Genomic DNA, 17,277 nt, shown 5'->3' on the forward strand with positions numbered 1-17,277 from the left:
TGCAACCATGTGCATGACCCCAACTGACACTACCTGGAGCAGAACTGCCTGGCCAAACACTGCCCTAATTGCTGATTCAAAGAATCATGAAAAAAAGTAAAACCATTATTGTTTTGAGTGGTTACATTTTGGACTGACTTGTTACACAGCAATAAATAACTAAAATGTTATCATTAAAAAAAGATTCAGTCATAGTAAGATAACTAACCTCAGTTTGACCACTTTCCTGGTCCACCCTTCCCCCAACCCCCACAAGTTTATGGCATCTCTTTATTGAACAGCCAGTGTTGAACCAAATGACTCTGTGATAATGGAAAAACAAGTATTACTAAAACCAACCCAAGACTTTCAAAACATAATTTGAAACATTCTTTTATATGCTTAAATATTAAGTATGAAATTCTGAAATTGAAAGCATCCTGTATTCTAAGTGGTCCCTTGAGTATAAAATTTACTTATCAAACAGAAAAAAATTTTTTTGCTTGAGAATAAGTTTACCAAAATAACCATCCAAGAACCTTTGGAAAGGTGTTACTTGATTAGAATATTGGATTTAATGTTTCTGGACACTTATTCAGAACATATCTTAATTTTGCTACATTTGTTATAATTTTTTGTTGTTTTCTCAAGGAGTTTACTTGGGCAGACCCAGGGACAGGAAGGCCTTGAATATAAAAGAAGGTGCTGTGCCTCTTGGTGGTGAAGTGTGGCTTGTGCTGGCGACAAAGGACCCAATAGGGTAAGAGGAACTTGATCTTGGAGTCATGGAACTGCTTGACGGCAGGTTGGTGTCACTTGCTAGCTGCGATCTATCGCCTCCACCTTCATGATCTGGATTGAGTGGGCGCGGGAGTGGTGCTTGGCCCTCATATCTCGACAGCATTAGGTGATGCACCGGTGATTGTCGGGTCCACATACTCCGGGTACATGTGTGGGTGCAAATGCGGTTGTTGTAGTGCAGCGAGATACCAAAGTTCTTCACCCGTAGGGGGGATTTCTCAAATACCTGACCACAGTAGACAATTTCCCCTGAAGACTTCATCTTCTTCAGCTGAGACACAAAGTATCAGAAGCAAGACTCAGGGACCACATGGTGTGGGGACAGAGCCCCAGAAAGCAGTTTCCAGTCTCTCGGCCTCACATAGATAGGTGCTGGCTCAGGTAGTAAATGGCCATCAACTGTGATTGGATGGCCATCAGCTGTGGCTAGTTGGCCGTCAGCTGTAACCAGTGAGCCATTGGCCCTAATATAACTGCCGTGGCTACGCAAGCAGAAAAATGGGGGCTAGCAAGAAGATGGTGGCTGAACCTGCAAGTAGTGCAGTGAGAGTTGCGAACAGTGTGGCTCCTGCTTCCTGTTTCTCCAACCCAGCCACCAATGAGACTATAGTGGTATGAACCCCCTATCTATGGCTCTGTGGGTGTTCCTTTTTGGCGTCACCATATCCTGCGTTCCTATGTGGGGAGCAGGAGCTGAGACCCCGCATGACACCCTGCATGACAAACACTCATCAAAATGTCTTCACTCAGCTGCATTTTCCCAACAATTAAACAGTTAGTCCATTCTTTGCTATTATATAAGTTTATTTTATAAGTTGTACCTTTATAGAGCAGGTTAAGTAGTTAAATTGATTATATAGCTATCCATAGAGGTTAAATAATGACATAGTTATCTGTTTCTTTGGATTTCCTGAAGACATTTTGAAGGTGAGCATATGGCAATGCTGGTATTTCTGACTTGTGTTGGGGTGGAATAGTTCGTGGGCCCAACAGAGCAAATTTTCCACTGATGTAGCTATAGCCTGAAGAACTGCTCAGTCCAATTTGTTTTAGATTTCTGCATGAGCTGATACAGCACTTGCCAGATGAGGTAAATGAACTTTGTCCTTATATTGTAAGGCTCTTCAGGCTAGCTGATTCTTTTATAAATAAATGCTTCTGAAAAATAATGGACAGTGGCAATTTAATTTACAAACTGAGATCGTCTCTAATCTTGTGGAATAATAAAATCTGAGAAATACTAAAGAACTCAATGATTCATTCACTATAATCTCTACCCAGTCACACATCTCCTTGCCAGAAGGAGCTTTACCCCCTATCTAGCACAGTGCCTAGTTCATAGTAAACATTTAAGTAATGTTACTGAATCACTGACTTGGTGAATATGGCTGCTTATAAATTTTAGTAAATGAAATCTAGCTTTAATTTTTAGCACATTTTAAAGTCATTTATATTATTTAAATCAATTTTAATGAATATAAATAAATTTTTTATGAAAAATTCTCTAAAATAAAAGTGTAAAGAAACAGACATCATAATTCATGATATTTATTAGGTTATTAAAAATTATTTTTTAAAATTGTAGTTCTTTATGTGCTGACTATATTAACAGTTTGAATATACTTTAGAAATTTTATCATTTAAAGCTTACTTCAATATGATGAACTTATGATTATTGAATATATAAAGAACTCTGAAACTCAAAAATAATAAAACTCAATAAAAATGAGCAAAATATTTGAACAGATACTTTACCAAAGAAGATATACAGATAGCCAATAGGCAGGAAAATATGCTCAACATCATTAGTCATTAACCTTACATATCTGTTAGATTGGCTAAAATTTAAAAGCCTAGCAACAATAAGTGTTAGTATGGATGTGGAGCACCTAGAATTTATACCGTGTTTCCTCGAAAATAAGACCTAGCCGAACCATCAACTGTAATACATCTTTTGGAGCAAAAATTAATTAAAGATCCAGTATTATGCTATATTACATTATATAACACTCAGTCTTACATTATATTAAAATAAGACTGGGTCTTATAATAATTTTTGCTCCAAAAGACGCATTAGAGCTGATGGTCCGGCTAGGTCTTATTTTCAGGGAAACACGGTATAATACTGTGGGGACGAAAAATAGTAAAGCTATTTTGGAAAACACTTTAGCAGTTTCCTAAAAAGTTAAACATTCACATTCTATATGACCCAACTATTCCACTCTTGGAAATTTACCCAAAAGTAATGAAAGTATATATTATGTACAAGACTTGTACATAAATGATCATAGCAGTTTTATTTGTAATAACCCAAACTTGGAAACAACTAAACATTCAATGCATGAATAGGTAAACAATTTGTGACACATCTATACAATGGAATACCAGCCAGCAATAAAAAGAAATGAAGTATTGATGTACTCAACAAGATAGATGATTAGCAAAAGAATTTTGCTCTGTGGAAGAAGCCACACAAAAAATAACACATGTTGTATGATTCCATATACTATATATATTTATAGAAATGCAAACTCATCTATAGTGATACAAAGAATATAGGTGGTTGCTCAGAGGGTTGTCTTTAGTGATGAAAGGAGGGAGTGATTACAAAAGAGACATGAGAAAACTTTTTGAGTGATAGAATGGTGTGGGGACAGAGTCCCAGAGAGTAGTTTCCAGGCTCTCGGCCTCACGTGGAAAGGTGCTGGCTTGGTTATTAGACGGCCATCAGCTGTAATCAGATGGCCATCCACTGTGGCTGGGTGGCCATCAGCTGTTACCAGTTAGCCATTGGCCACTGATATAACTGCCGTGACTGAGCTAGCAAGCGCGGATTGCAGTTAGCAAGGGGTTGGTTGGTTGGCAGAGAAGTGGAAGGCAGGTTGCAGGTCCTGCAGCTCCTGCTTCCTGTGTCTCCAACCCAGCAGCCAGCGGGAATATAGTGGTATGAGCCCTATCTATGGCTCCGTTAGTGTTCCTTTTTGGCCTCACCATATCCTGTGTTCTTATACGGGGAGCGGGACCAGGGTCCCTGCAAGATTATTTTGATTGTTGTTTTGGCTTCACATGACTATATGCATCATAATTTTTCAAGTGGTACACTTGAAATATGTGCAGTTTATTATATATCATTACAGCTCAATAAAGTAGAAAGCATAAGAAGTAAAGGTTCTATGAGTTGAGTACTATTTTAAAGCTTTCAACTTTTACTTCTTCGGTAGGCTTCTATAAAAGTTTAGTTAGCTTTAAAAAATACAGTAACTCTCTTCCCCCAAATTCATTTTGGGCAAAATAATAAGAAATACCTGGAGTTTTAGGACTTTTTAAATAGCAATAAACTACAGTTCAATATGTGATAGGGAAAGAGGAAGAGAAACAGAGAACCTCTGGACTTAAGGGGTGACAAGTGATGTGTGGGGAGATCAGGAAAGGACACCAAGAATGAAACATGGAAGGATACTTGGGAAGCCACAAGACTCTGCCTACACATCCTCACCCGCAACTATGTAAATTCTCTAGGCAGGTGGTCCAAGTGGACTTAAATGTTACCACGTATGGCAGGTCCTCACTTATGAAAACTGTTCCTCCCTGAGTTAGTCCTACAAGGTGGTAAACTCCGTGTTTGGCGCGTTAAAAAAAGGCTGAAACTCGTCCCCTCTCTCCTGTCGGTATTTGCCCTACACTACGTCCTGTTCTCGATCGCCCCCTGGTGGCGAAGGCACCGGGGACCCGCAGGCGCATGGGCAAGGCCGGAGCAAAGGTGCCGGCAATAAAAGACGCTGCAAGGGAGGGGAGCGGCGGGTACCTCCCTATGCTTTTGCGGCTTCGGCACCCTGGCACTGGTCTGGCTGCCCCGGAATCCCGTTTACCAAACGCGGTCCTCAATTCCGTTCCTCTGCTTCTACCCGTCCAATTTCATTCAGGTGTTGCCCGGTGGGAGTCGGGGTAAGGGGGGGGGGCATTGTAGGGTTGTGACCTAAGGGTTTTAGGGTAGGACTTACAGGCATTTGTAAACGTAAGGGCTCAGAGGAGCCCTGACTGTAGGAGGAATGTCACCATTAGACCCCTCCCCCATGTTCCGAAGAATTGAGGTAAGAGGGAAACCAGATGACTTCCTTAAATCCTAGTTTTTTCCCCCACCTTAGAGTCCACCCTGTTCCCGTTTTGTCCCATACATTGATCTGTCACTTTACCTCCGCTTACAGAAGGTTGGATATCGTCCTCGTGTCCCATATTCCCCAACCTTCAAGTGGCAGAGGGTGGGCAGTTCAGCAGCAGGGACCCGGTTCATCTGCCCGAGGGCATAGTGGGAGGAACCTCCGTGGGCTCCGAGGAGGAGGTGAGGACCAGCACAGGGTGGAGAGGGGTGCACTTATACGGGAGTTAGGAACCGGCAGAAGCGCCCACACCTCCAGCTTCCAACCCGGGCGAAGAAACTGCGTGACATTCCCGTTCACACATGATTGACATGAGAGTCCTGGCCCAGCAGGCGGGTGTGGGTGTGTAGAGGCGGAGACAAAACCCAAATCGCACGTAAAGCGGGCCAGGACTCGGTCTCCTAGACGGTCTGAGTCTGGTGCCACCTATCCCTCCAGGCTGCAGTGTGGCTTCGCGGAGCCGGACTCCCAGAGCCAGAAAAGGATTACGGAGTGTCCCTCTCTGGAGCTGCATCCTGCAAAGAGGGAGCAGGAAAGCCGGGAGCCCGGTGCACCACTTCCCTGGCAGCTTCAGCCTCTGGCGGGACTGGCTCGCGCTGTTCCCTCGCAGCTCTGCTCGGAGGTCCTCCTCCCTCCTCCCTCCTCCATCCAGCGAACTGCCTCCTCCTCCTTCCTCTGCCTCCACCCTCAACCCCTATCCCCGTCTGGCTGGAGCTGGGCTCGGAACCCTGAGTCGGCCTGAGCTCTGGATGTGGGCGCGGGACAAGTCCACGGCTCCTCCACCCAAGATGGACAGCCGGTACACCAGCACTGCGGGCATCGGGGACTTGAACCAGCTGAGTGCGGCCATCCCGGCCACGCGGGTGGAGGTGACCGTGTCCTGCAGGTGAGGACGCAGCCTTTCCCTTCCTTCTTCCTGCCCTCTCATTTGCCCGGTTGGTAGCGCTTGGCAAACGCTTGGGATTCACCGAGGTTTTGCGCGGGTGAGAAGTTGCGCAATGAATGGGAGACACTCCAGTTGTGGGTCTGGAGTCAACCCCGGGTCGAGTGGCAGAGAGCGGTTAAAAGAAACTAGAAGCGAGTGGTGGGCTGCGGGACTGAGACTTCCTGTTTTCTTTCTGGGAAATGCTGTAAAAGTTAGCTGGGCTGTGACTCAGTGGTGGAAACCCCTGCTGCTGCCCACTTTACGGTCCCTTTTTACGTCCCAAACCAGAGCTGTACCGGTGATGACGGGAATCGAAATCGGACAGTATTGCCAAAAGCGCATGTGACCGCTGCGCGCAGTGGCCCGGGACACCCCCTACTAGGCAAACCTGCTATTGTCACTGTTGGCTCAAACCTCGGCAACTTCCTCCCCACCCACTTCCTGGAGTCATCCAGCTTGCCCCCACCCTTCCAGGCTTTTTGACTCACGGCTGATAGGTAGAGCTTTCGGCTCCAGTCCTCTTTGCAGAGGAATCTGCCTTTCCTAAAATCTGGGAAGTCACGATTTTCTGTCAGCAAGTAGACACACATGAATGCTTGTAACAACTGACACCCTGCCTGTAAATTTCACCCTGACTATAAATTTCAAACTCCTTTGTCTGACGTTCTTTGGGTCGGTTTCCCTGTAAATAAAGCAGCATATCTGCTATATCGCAGAAGATTTTGAGTAGCTGAACAGCATACACTAAACTGCTAATGGCAACAGAAGGAGAGGGAGACTTTGCTGTTATAATATTGACTCCAGAGCCCACTCCATTGTTTGCATACTTTGATCTGTCTCATTGGAAAACTCTGTTCTTGCTTGTCCACTTTTGCCCCAAGATTGTTTTTAATGCCCTCAAACCCTCCTCTTCCTTTCCTTGGTAAAACTTGCTGTAAAGAAATCTGATAAACATGGGGAATCTTCCATGTAAATAAGCCTCGAAGCTTAAAGTGCTATCAACCAGTGGAACTTGATTTTGCCTTTTCACAAGACAAAATCTAAAGCCAAAGGAATGATTTTTTTTTTTTTTTTTTTTTGAGGGGGTGGAAATTTAAGCACCAACCACCTCAGCAGCGGTGTTAATTAGGGGCTAGAGAATAGCCATTAGCTATCCCTGAAACTATATCCCGGGATGGCTTGATTCCTCTTACTGCTGACCTCAAACTGTGGAAACAATAATGCTGATAATGATAGCTAAACATTAAGCTCTTGTTTTATTGTGGCCACTGCTTTGCGTGCGGCCAGAGATTTCTTTCTGTCAATTGAACAGGTGAAGCTGTGTGGAAAACTCTTTTTCAACATTAATTCCTAGGCCTTTTTCTTGTCTGTGAAGCTACCTTTGGGTGCTAGAGGGAGGTTATTAAGATATACAGATAATGCATAGCCAAAGTCTTACAATAATAGCATTTTCTGGAGTTCTTGTCCTCTGTGGAACATCCTGCAAAGTCTGAATGGCATATGGCCTGTACATGGAATGAATATAAATACGTTATAAATTAAATCTGAATTTCCCATAAGCGCTTTAGGGTGATTATACCTTTAGCAAAATTATATAACTGGTTTTTCTGCCAAGGGTCCACATTTAACCAGGGGTTTTGTTTGTTTGTTTGGATGCTTGTTTGCTATGAGTATGTTGGAAATCCTGAAGTCTGTTGGCTTTAAGTCAGTTTGTTTTATCCTTGTTACCTCAGACCCTGCAAATCCCCTTGTTCCAGCTTTTTTTCATACCATGGATTTGGTGTCTTATTTTGAATTTTTCAAATAGAAAAAATAAAGTCCCGAAAGGGAACCCAAGTACTTATTGTACTTATATTGTTGAGAATTGAATCTTGTAATCCTAGATGTTGGTGTTCTTTGGGCTTTGGCATAAGAGACCTGGTTACAGCTTTTGGCTTTGTGATTTACTCATGTTGTTACCTTGGTGCAAGTTCTTATCTAATTTAAGCTTCTTCATTTCTAAAATGTGGGGAATTAGGGTATTTATATAGAGAGTGTTGTCAGAGTTTAATAAGAGGATGTCTGAAAAGTGCTTATACAACATATCACACAGAAGAAAGTGTTCAGAATGTTAGCTATTGTTACGATATTGGAAATAGTATTTATTGAATAAATGTATCATATATGATTCAGTTTTGGAATTCTGTAAATAGTCCTTCTCTTTTGAATTTCAATAAATTGGTTAAAGAAGACAAGGTTAAAGCAGCCTTGAGACACCTGTTCCCTCTTTCTCTTTCTTCTTTGATGTTCATCAAGAGCATATATCCTAGGATGTTTGTGGGCATTTCACTTAGCAACACCAATTGTAGGCACCTCAGCCTTACAATGGGCAAGCAGAGAAAAAAAAAAAAAAAAAAATCCCTTGCCTTTCTGATCAGAGCCCTCTGATGATTTGCTGACACTTATAAAACAACTCAGGTGACAATTGTTAGTAAAGTTACCCTCTGGTAACCACTAAACTATTGTCTATGTCTGTGAGTTTTTATTTCCTCATTTGTTTGTCTTGTTCTTTTGTTGTTTTCAGTTTTACATACCACATACTTTACTAACAAACTAAGTTTACTAATAAACTTAAAGAAAAAAACACGAAACTCCGTAATAGAATTCCTTTTGATAATCGCCTTTCACTGTCCCCAGTCTAAGACTTTTTAAAAGCTTTATGACATTTTCATCTTCATTCTGTGGGGAGGTGAGAAAATCAACAATTGAAGCTAGAAGCTAAACATAGTTTCTGGAAATGATTTAGTCTATTCACTCACCAAGTGTTTGAGTGTCTCTTATATATCTAGCATTATGCCATTCTCCATGAGAAATGCAAGAGAAGTTCTCTGAAAATGTAAAGTCTGGTTGGGAGATAAAAATGACATAAAACAAGATAATGTAGGACTAAATTCAAAGATGAGGTTCACGCACAGGGAGGGAACAGATCATTATGGAACAGAGTGTTTGCCGTATACTACCAAGCGATGGGGCTTGAGGGGAGACAAGACAAATGGGCAGATTACATTAGAGAAGTGACTGTGTACATAGAGGTTGTGTAGTGGCTACAAATTTGGTGTGTTAGGATGACAAGTATACCTTTCTTGCTGGATTTATGTACAGCTCCTACTCTTTGGTATCCCTCCTACCCATTATTTAGTTCTTACATTAATTTTTCTTTATTATGTTAGTTAATAGATTTTTAAGTTAATTGGGTTACCTTATTAAAATGTCTATAGCTGAAATGATAACCTTAGAAACAGAAAATAACATCTATAGCATTCCCATTTTATGCTGAAAACAGATTAATTAGAATGAGGTAAAAACAATGAGAAAAATAATATGCAGTGATTTCCTGTTTTCCCTGGGACCTTGGTTTGTTGCACTATTTCTAACATCATTTTGATAGTTTTTGTCATTTTCTCTGAGAAATTAGTAATTATAAATGCAGTGAGAGAATTCTGTGGTTCTAGACATTATGGGTTAGCTAGCCTATGTAAATCCTTTCACAGCAATAATCCTGTAATGGTGATAAAACTAATTTTAAACACGAATGTCTATGAAAGAGTGCAAAGTGGAGATTTATTGAGCACCTACTTTGTATCGGGCATTCTAAAAAGTCCTTTCTGACCTGACTGACCGTAAGTCTTTTGCCTAATCGTCCACTACTTCCTTACATGTGTTCTGTGACTGAACAAAGTCTAACAAATACATGCCTACTATATGCTAAAACCTATGCCAGATAAATGTGGCTGCAAAAGACAAATAATCACATCCCCAAGGCAGGTGCTGTCATCCTAGTAGACCAAATTCTTTTTGCCTACTTGACCATATACATGCCACTCTCTCTGCCCTGAACGGCCCTTCCTCTCTTCCCCTTTTCTCGATTAGCTTGGGCTCTGTCAAGACTCAAGTCAAACATTGTTTTCTCTTATGTCTCCTCTCCCAAGCTAAAATCTGCTGTTTTCCCAAAGTATCTGGTATGTACCAGTATCTTAGTGTTGGGGAGGAAAACATTTTTTTTCCCCCTTCAAGGCTGCTGTACTTGGTTTTCAGAGCTTCTGCCAGGTCTGCTGTTTCTTAAAATTAACCAGTCTAAAATGATAACTATCCCCAAAGAGGCATATTTTGGGGTGGCAAACACAGCTCCACTTCAATGGTTGCTTTATAATTCTTGTCTTTTTTGTGCCCGTGTTGTCTATGTAAGAATGTCCAATCCAGTAGAGAATTTTTGTAAGAGTTTATTTGAGCCAAACGGAGGATGAGCCTGGAAGCAAGATCTCAACAGACTGAGAAAAATGCCTCTCAGAATGACAGTTTGCAGTTTCTTTTATTTATTTAGAAATAAGGAGGGAACATAGGAAGACTACATGAAGGTGGAAGAAAGCAAGACGGGGATTGGATTACAGGATTGTTAACAAGATTATGTACTCTCTTGAAGGTGATTACACTTCCTAGGGATCTGAAAAAGGCACTTCAAAAGTGTGTTAACCTAGATGCCCAGAAATAATGGACAGAGCTTGCTTAAGGCAAAGATAAGCCTTTTACTAAGGAAGTCATAGGCCTGGGATGTGACTACCCACCGCAACCTGCCCAGTTAGGAATTTATGGTTGAATCATCCTGTGAGGTTACTTTCTGTCACTGGATTGATCAGTTTTGTTACAGAACCCGTTAGTCAACCACGGTGTATTCCGAACATGGCACAGAATATTCGTATGTAGTCAAGAAATGCTGGACGCTGTAATTCTCTGAATGAATCATCTGGCATGAGGAAGGCACTTTGCCTGTTAAAATGCAGACTCCTCCTAGGTCCCCACAACAGATTTATTGAATCAAAATCTCTAGGTTCACCATGTACTAGTTATTCACATTAAAACTTTTAATCTACTAGTTTGATAAGTAAATGACTCTGTGACTATAGTCACTTGATCTAGAGTAGCAATACCGGCCCTACTAAGGTGTTAGGACAATAGTTTTCAATGTTGTGCTGGAATTGGTTTAAATGGGATTGAGACAGGTGCCAGTTGTTAAATAAAGTGATTATTAAAAATTAAATATATATGAGTAATCCTAAATTTAAATCAATTATATTTTAGAAGAAAGTTAAGACATACTCAAGTTATCACTTCCTAATTATTTTACTGCATTTCACTATTAGCTATACTCTTTGCTGTCACCTGTTCTTTGTCTTTTTAATCTGTATGGTGAAAATATTATGCAGTCGTATGCTACTGTTCATCTCTTCACAATCCATGTTCAATGACATCACATTGGTAGTTTATAATCGGCCATGGTGGGAATATTTATACCACAGAAACTGTCAAACACTGCAAATCTGGGCTTGATTTATTATTTTGTTGTCTGCACTTAAGACATTCTATGGGAATCAATTAGCCCTATGGAATTTACCATTAAAACATATTATGTATATTACTATTATTTGTAAATTGTGTGCTCAGCTATACATACTTTAGATCAGTAAAACTTATAATAAATTGTGTAATTATGTGAACACACACATTCAGCTTTTTTTTTGGAAAGCCTGTTGTTAAACATATACTTGCACATCACTCTTTATAGGCCTTTTGTAAAAGATAAAGCATTATACAGAGGAACAAAATTGCTGCTGTTAGACTATTAGAAATGATAGTGTTAAGTTCAGCACTGTCTCTGGTCTTGCTTCTCTACTGGAATTAGTGGGGTCATGTGATTTTTATAATCCATGAAAGGTGTGACAGCCTGCAAGTGTATTGCGAATGAAACAGGAAGATGATTGAAATTTTGTATGTGTTTTACTTTCTTCTCATTTTAATGTGGTCCTCTGTACATCTTCTTTATTTATTTTTTAATTTTTTATTTTTTTTGTTTTTTATGTCGTATTTATTTATTAAAAAACTGAATTACTTTTAGAATGCAAGAGTGGTTTTGAATGTTATTCTATATAAGACCAGGTTTTTATTTATTCTCATCTCCCTACCCTCTCCCCTTTGGCAACCACCAGCTTGTTCTCTATTGGGGGTGCCAAAAATATGTACAAGTGGACACTTCGGTCAGTGTTGCTCAAGCAGGAATTCGCTGTAATCAGAAGTGTCTGGATGCTGATGGTAATCACTTTGAGCACCTCTTCTAATTGCAGAAGTCAGACGTGACTTCTTGTATTCATCTTCTGTTATTGGTATATATTATTACAATTTTAATACAGTTTTCCTTTCTTAAAATGTGTATGCATTTTTAGTACCCTCTGTATATTTATGGGTCTGTTTTGTTTATTGATTTATTTTGCTTTTTAAAGATTCCATGTATAATATAAGTGAGATCATATGGTGTTTGTCTTTCTTTTTTTTTTTTTTAATTTATTGGGGTTTAAAAAAAAGAAACTTTATTTTTCTCTTACTTCGAAGAGTTGGGTTTTTTTTGTTTGTTTGTTTTCTGTTTCTCCATCCACTTGTGGCATATACTTTTCAAGTTTACATGTCACAGTTCCAGTTACACGTAGTGATTATTGACCACCTGGGAAAGCAAAGGTTTGATTCCATGAGGGAGAATTTGATTGGCTCAGCAGAAATTGGCCCAGTTTGAAGCAGATGCCTATGCTGTTCTGATTATCTGTGTGAAGAAGGATCGAAGTGTTCAAACACAACAGTTGGGGGTTCCACCCCAGTCTAAGTTGGTTTATCTCCTAGATTTTACCTTTTTTAGTCAGACAAAAAGTTTGAAGTTAGTGTGTAAACAGGTTTTCAAATTATGTCGTTAATTAATAAATTATAATGTTACTATAAGCTAGGGAAATTAGAATGCCTCTTTCCTGTTAATGAGGCATACGACAGGCAAACCAAGGGTCAAGTTGTGGCGTGGCCATAACCTCTCATTCTTTTGGCTCTGCAGTTCCTAAGGTCCTATGGTTCAAAATTGTTGTCACTCCATAGTGCCTCTTTTGGACCATATTTGTGTTTGTTTTAGCTGAAGAGTTTCAAGAAAATTTGTTCTAGGGACATTTCTGGAGAGTGATTTTTGGAATCGCAATGTGGGAGTTGTCCAGGTATATTTTAGGAGAATAAAGCCTTATTCATGTTGTTCTGCCAATATTTTTGTCTGCCTTGCATTTTTTAAGCATTTGGGGCCTGGGGTGTTCTAAAACTACCCTGGGTTGTGGAGAGTATGAGTCTAGAAGCAATTCAAAAAGCAAGGCCCCACAGAACAGGGTGTTAACAGCTGTGCTCTTTTAGCTACTTTATTTGTGGAAAAAAGGCAGAAGCCTGCATTCCCTATTTGAGTTTACTTAAGGCAGGGAAGAAAAACAGTTCCTCTCAAAGGGTTTTCTATTCGGTTGTTGGCCTGTTTTATAATACTAACACTTGTTTATTAGAGCCAGTTTTCCTTAGCCTTCAAAAGCATGGGTGTGGAACTAGACCAGCTTTACCAGTTGCTTAATCACTCTGTTCCTCAATTTCCTCATCTGTAAAGTGGGCATAATAGTAGCTCCTAACTTTTATATTTATTTGAAGGGTTAAATAAGTTAATACATCTACATGAGTTAAAACACTACTTGTGACATTAGTTAAGCACTCAGTAATTACAATGGATATAGACACAAAATAAAAACCACCCATTATTCCATTGTACTATTAGCATTTAGTTCATTTCTCTCTGTTTATAACATTACATTTATAGTCCCTCTTCCTTGTGTGTGTGCGTATATGCTCACACACATTGTATAATGAAACTACTATATTCTACACAATTTATCTTCTGTACTTTTCTGTTAATATTATATCATGTAGATGTTGCTGTCATTAGTTTTGGAAAATATACCCTTCCATGACTGTGTAGTAGTCTATTATATGGGTATCCTATATTTATTTAACTTACCTCTTACTTTCTAAAATTTATTTCAAAAAGTTACTATTCAAAATAATGCTACAGATGAGCATTCTTATTCAACAGCACTTGACAACATCTGTGATTTTTTTTCCCCTGGGGACAGTTTTCTAGAGCTAAAGTTATTAATGAGCTATCTTCTCAAGGGGATTTTAATACCTTGTTTTGGTTATTTTCCCCCTATACCTCTTTAAATAAGCAGAGTCAAGTCTAAACAACTGGCTGTACCTTTCTAAATATTTTTATCTCTATGAGAAAGTTGCAGTTAAAGATTCATGAGAATTTGGGGCAATAGAGTATAGCAGCAAGAAAATGGAATTAGGAGTCAGGCAGATGTCTTTAAATCTCATTTTTATCCCTTTCTGGAGTGTTATTTTGGGTAACTTCTTTCAACTTTTGGAATATCATTTCCTAATCAGTAATATGAAAATTATTTAAAACCAGATTTATGGTATTATTGGAGAAGTAAATGAAATAAAATCTATAGAGTGCCCAACACCATGTCTGTCACAAAAAAAAAGCACTTCATGGCTGTTAGTCTCAGTTTCTTATGAGTATGTTACCGGGTGGCACATAGCAACATAGAAGAGAGGGTACCCATAGGTTGGACAAATTTAAAATCAATTTGGGGAGTCATAGAAACATGAAATGCAATGTGACAATTATAAAGCTGCATGTTAGAGACTATACATTACCGCCCAGGCTGAATACTTACTAAATGTGGAGGGGGTGTAGAATAAAACAGTAGCAAGAGTGTGGATTTGGACATGCATACTCAACTTCTACAGAGTCCACCCGACGGCTCCCCTATATCAACACACACAATCAGACATGTGGACCTAATGGGATTTGGCAGATAGAAGGTAGTATTTAACAACAAAGTTTTAGAATGAAAGCACATTCTAGCACATTTCTTACATCTGATCAATAAAAGCAGTGGGCTGACATTTAGACAGCTCTTTTCTGTTGAACATGTGATAAAACAGATATCAATGTAGATGACAACACAGGCTGAAGGAGAGCAAGCCTTTATTGCCAGTAATAAAATGAGATGTATTTTAAAAGATTCCTTGCTGCCATGACCAATATTTACTGCCTGACACACGATACCTTAATATTTTCAACCTTATGACAGCCATCAATGTTAATGCCTCATCAGCCAGGGACATCAGCCAGCAGGCATTCTTTTTCAAGTTGTGAGCTATTTCGTCATGTTTATTCTGTAATGACTAATACTTCAAATATCCTGAGGGAATTATCAGTTAACTTCTTTAAATTCTGAAGAAACAAAATATCATTTATAGTCTCTGGGAAATATTTCTATTTATTAGACAGTAAAGCTATTCCAATATAAAAGCTGTACTAAAACAGGCCAAGAAACACAGAAGCTTTGGACGTTTGCTATATATTTTATTTAAATTAATGTCAAAATTGAAATCTGTGTGAGACAGTGTGTAAAGCACTTAACACATGCTAATTCACTGATCCTTATAATAATTTGTTAAAACAGGTGATGTTATGTCCTATTTTATAGGTGAGAAGATTGAGGTTCGGAGAAAATTTAAATAATAATTTGTCCTAAATCACACGTCTAGGAGGTGGCAAGTTTGCACTCCTAATCCATAGACAGTATCTCTAATTCTTATGCTTCCGACCACTAGTCATATTTTGTCACTCTTCTATGAGTTCTTTAGTTTAGGCTTTAAGGCTAGGGCTCATTCCTATCAGTATCTACGTGTTGGTGACTGAAGGGAGATTACAAAGCTGGGAGACAGAACAATAGACAATTTCAGTGCCGTCACAAACGAGAATACAAAAGTCTTTTGTGTTTTTTGTTCCCAATTAGTGAGAGCTGTGGGTAGAATAATTCAGATGAGTGGCATAAACTTAACGACTTGTTGTTTAATTTCAAAGTATTGAGTCTCACCTTTTTTTTCCTGCTACAGAGTTACCTAATGAAGCTGTGGGAAATTAAGTAATGAAAAGACTATTTAAATAGAAATCTGCAGGCAGGGTGAGATGAAAGCTAAATATTGGAGGAAGGTGATGGACTGGACAAACGAAAAGTAGAGGAAAATTAATTGAATTGACTATGTGACGTTCATATTTGTCATTCGATTTGGGAATTTACCTCACACCCTGTCATTTCAATCCACGCTTTCTTAATGATGAAGTTACCATTTAACTTGCTAGCTTTTCAATAATAAATCCAAGGCTTCCTTTATGACAATTATGTTCTTCAGCATTCCATGTAAATAAAATAATTACTTAGACGTCAAAAATGTCACTACAGTATTTTGACTATGTGAATTGTGACATGAATTTGTAAAAGTCAGTATTTTTTACTTTGTTAATTAGCTGTTTTCTTTCTCTCTCTTTATATATTAATAAGTAACAAGTGACATTAATTTTATTAAAAATGGTCTCAAATGTTAGAGAGTGTAATGAACCAGATATGATTATAATTGCCATAACTGATTGAAACCAACACATTTCTCAGCCTTACTTAGACTAATAGTGATTTTTAAAATAATTTTGAGATATTTGTTTCTCTCTGTCCACAGATCTTCGTTATTGCATCATCTCAATGTGTATCACTCTGTGAGCATTCTTACAAATATTTAGTTTTATCTAAATGTACTCCTGTAAAGGGAATATTACATTATTTGTGGTTTTCTCAGTAATTGAAATCTCAATCATTCTTTTTTGAGGTCTTCAATAGGTTTTTATATTTTCCAACTATAAAGCAAAGAATATGAGAGAGCTAGTAGAGGGAAAGGAAATGAGTGAGTGAAAGCAATACCTGAGAATGATACAGAACAATGACTTATTTGCTGAGCCCATTTATATTACCTATTTTGGACATAGATTACTATCTCACTTATTTTAGTATCTCAACTTTCAAATTAATTGCAGAAGCAGAAATAGTAGAAAGCTGATTGCAATTGATTTTTATACCAGTGATTTCATCCAAAGCCTCTTTATAAGCATTGGGAGAAGGAGACATAATATTAAGTTATTAGTGAATGTTTCTCCTAATTGACAATTTAAATTAATGAATTTTTAAAATATGCTTGGACAGAAGTTTGAAATATACTAGCTAAAAGATTGATATTTTCAACTACAGGTTTGTCTCATATAATTTAAATTAAATGGTTTCAATTTCTTTGTTTTGCTTAAATTATTTTGTTATTTGAATGACATTTATTTGAATTCTTGCTTCTTTATGGAATACGTCAGCAAAGTATGGTGGACTCCTCGAGCTTTCATTCTGTTTCTGACACTGACTCTGTGACCTTTGACAATTCTGCCACTTCTCTGGGCATTAGTTCCTATGAAAGGTTGAATCTGGTCTAGATGACCTGGGATGTTACTTGGAGCTTGATATACTACTAGAAGCAGGACCTTGAAATAAAATATAAACATGTTCTGCTTTAGGAAAATCTTGTTATTGTCAATGCCATTTGAAAATTTCATGTGTTTGAGTTGTTTAAGGGATATTAAGGTACGCAGATTAT

General features: G+C 38.7%; 1 protein-coding gene and 1 long non-coding RNA gene across 5 annotated transcripts in view; one reads left to right on the forward strand and one right to left on the reverse strand.

Annotated features, from left to right (window-relative positions):
• Nucleotides 1–535: 535 nt before the first annotated feature.
• Nucleotides 536–5,225, reverse strand: LOC141570121 (uncharacterized). Its single transcript, XR_012494018.1, has 2 exons — nt 4,974–5,225; nt 536–1,938 (listed from the first exon to the last, which is right to left on the reverse strand). It is a non-coding gene; the product is annotated as an uncharacterized LOC141570121 (long non-coding RNA).
• Nucleotides 4,688–17,277, forward strand: part of CPNE8 (copine 8) — a 180,472-nt gene continuing 167,882 nt past the window's right edge. For 3 of the 4 annotated variants that reach the window (XM_019736511.2, XM_074325839.1, XM_074325840.1), the window contains exon 1: nt 5,220–5,823. In XM_019736511.2, the coding sequence (XP_019592070.1) occupies nt 5,687–5,823 (137 nt within the window). In that variant the 5' untranslated portion in view covers nt 5,220–5,686. Of the gene's footprint in view, nt 4,704–5,219; nt 5,824–17,277 lie in introns of those variants that run through there. The other variant, XM_074325838.1, reaches the window with a different exon arrangement.

Source organism: Rhinolophus sinicus, linkage group LG02, assembly GCF_036562045.2.
Source record: "Rhinolophus sinicus isolate RSC01 linkage group LG02, ASM3656204v1, whole genome shotgun sequence".
Lineage (NCBI taxonomy): Eukaryota > Metazoa > Chordata > Mammalia > Chiroptera > Rhinolophidae > Rhinolophus > Rhinolophus sinicus.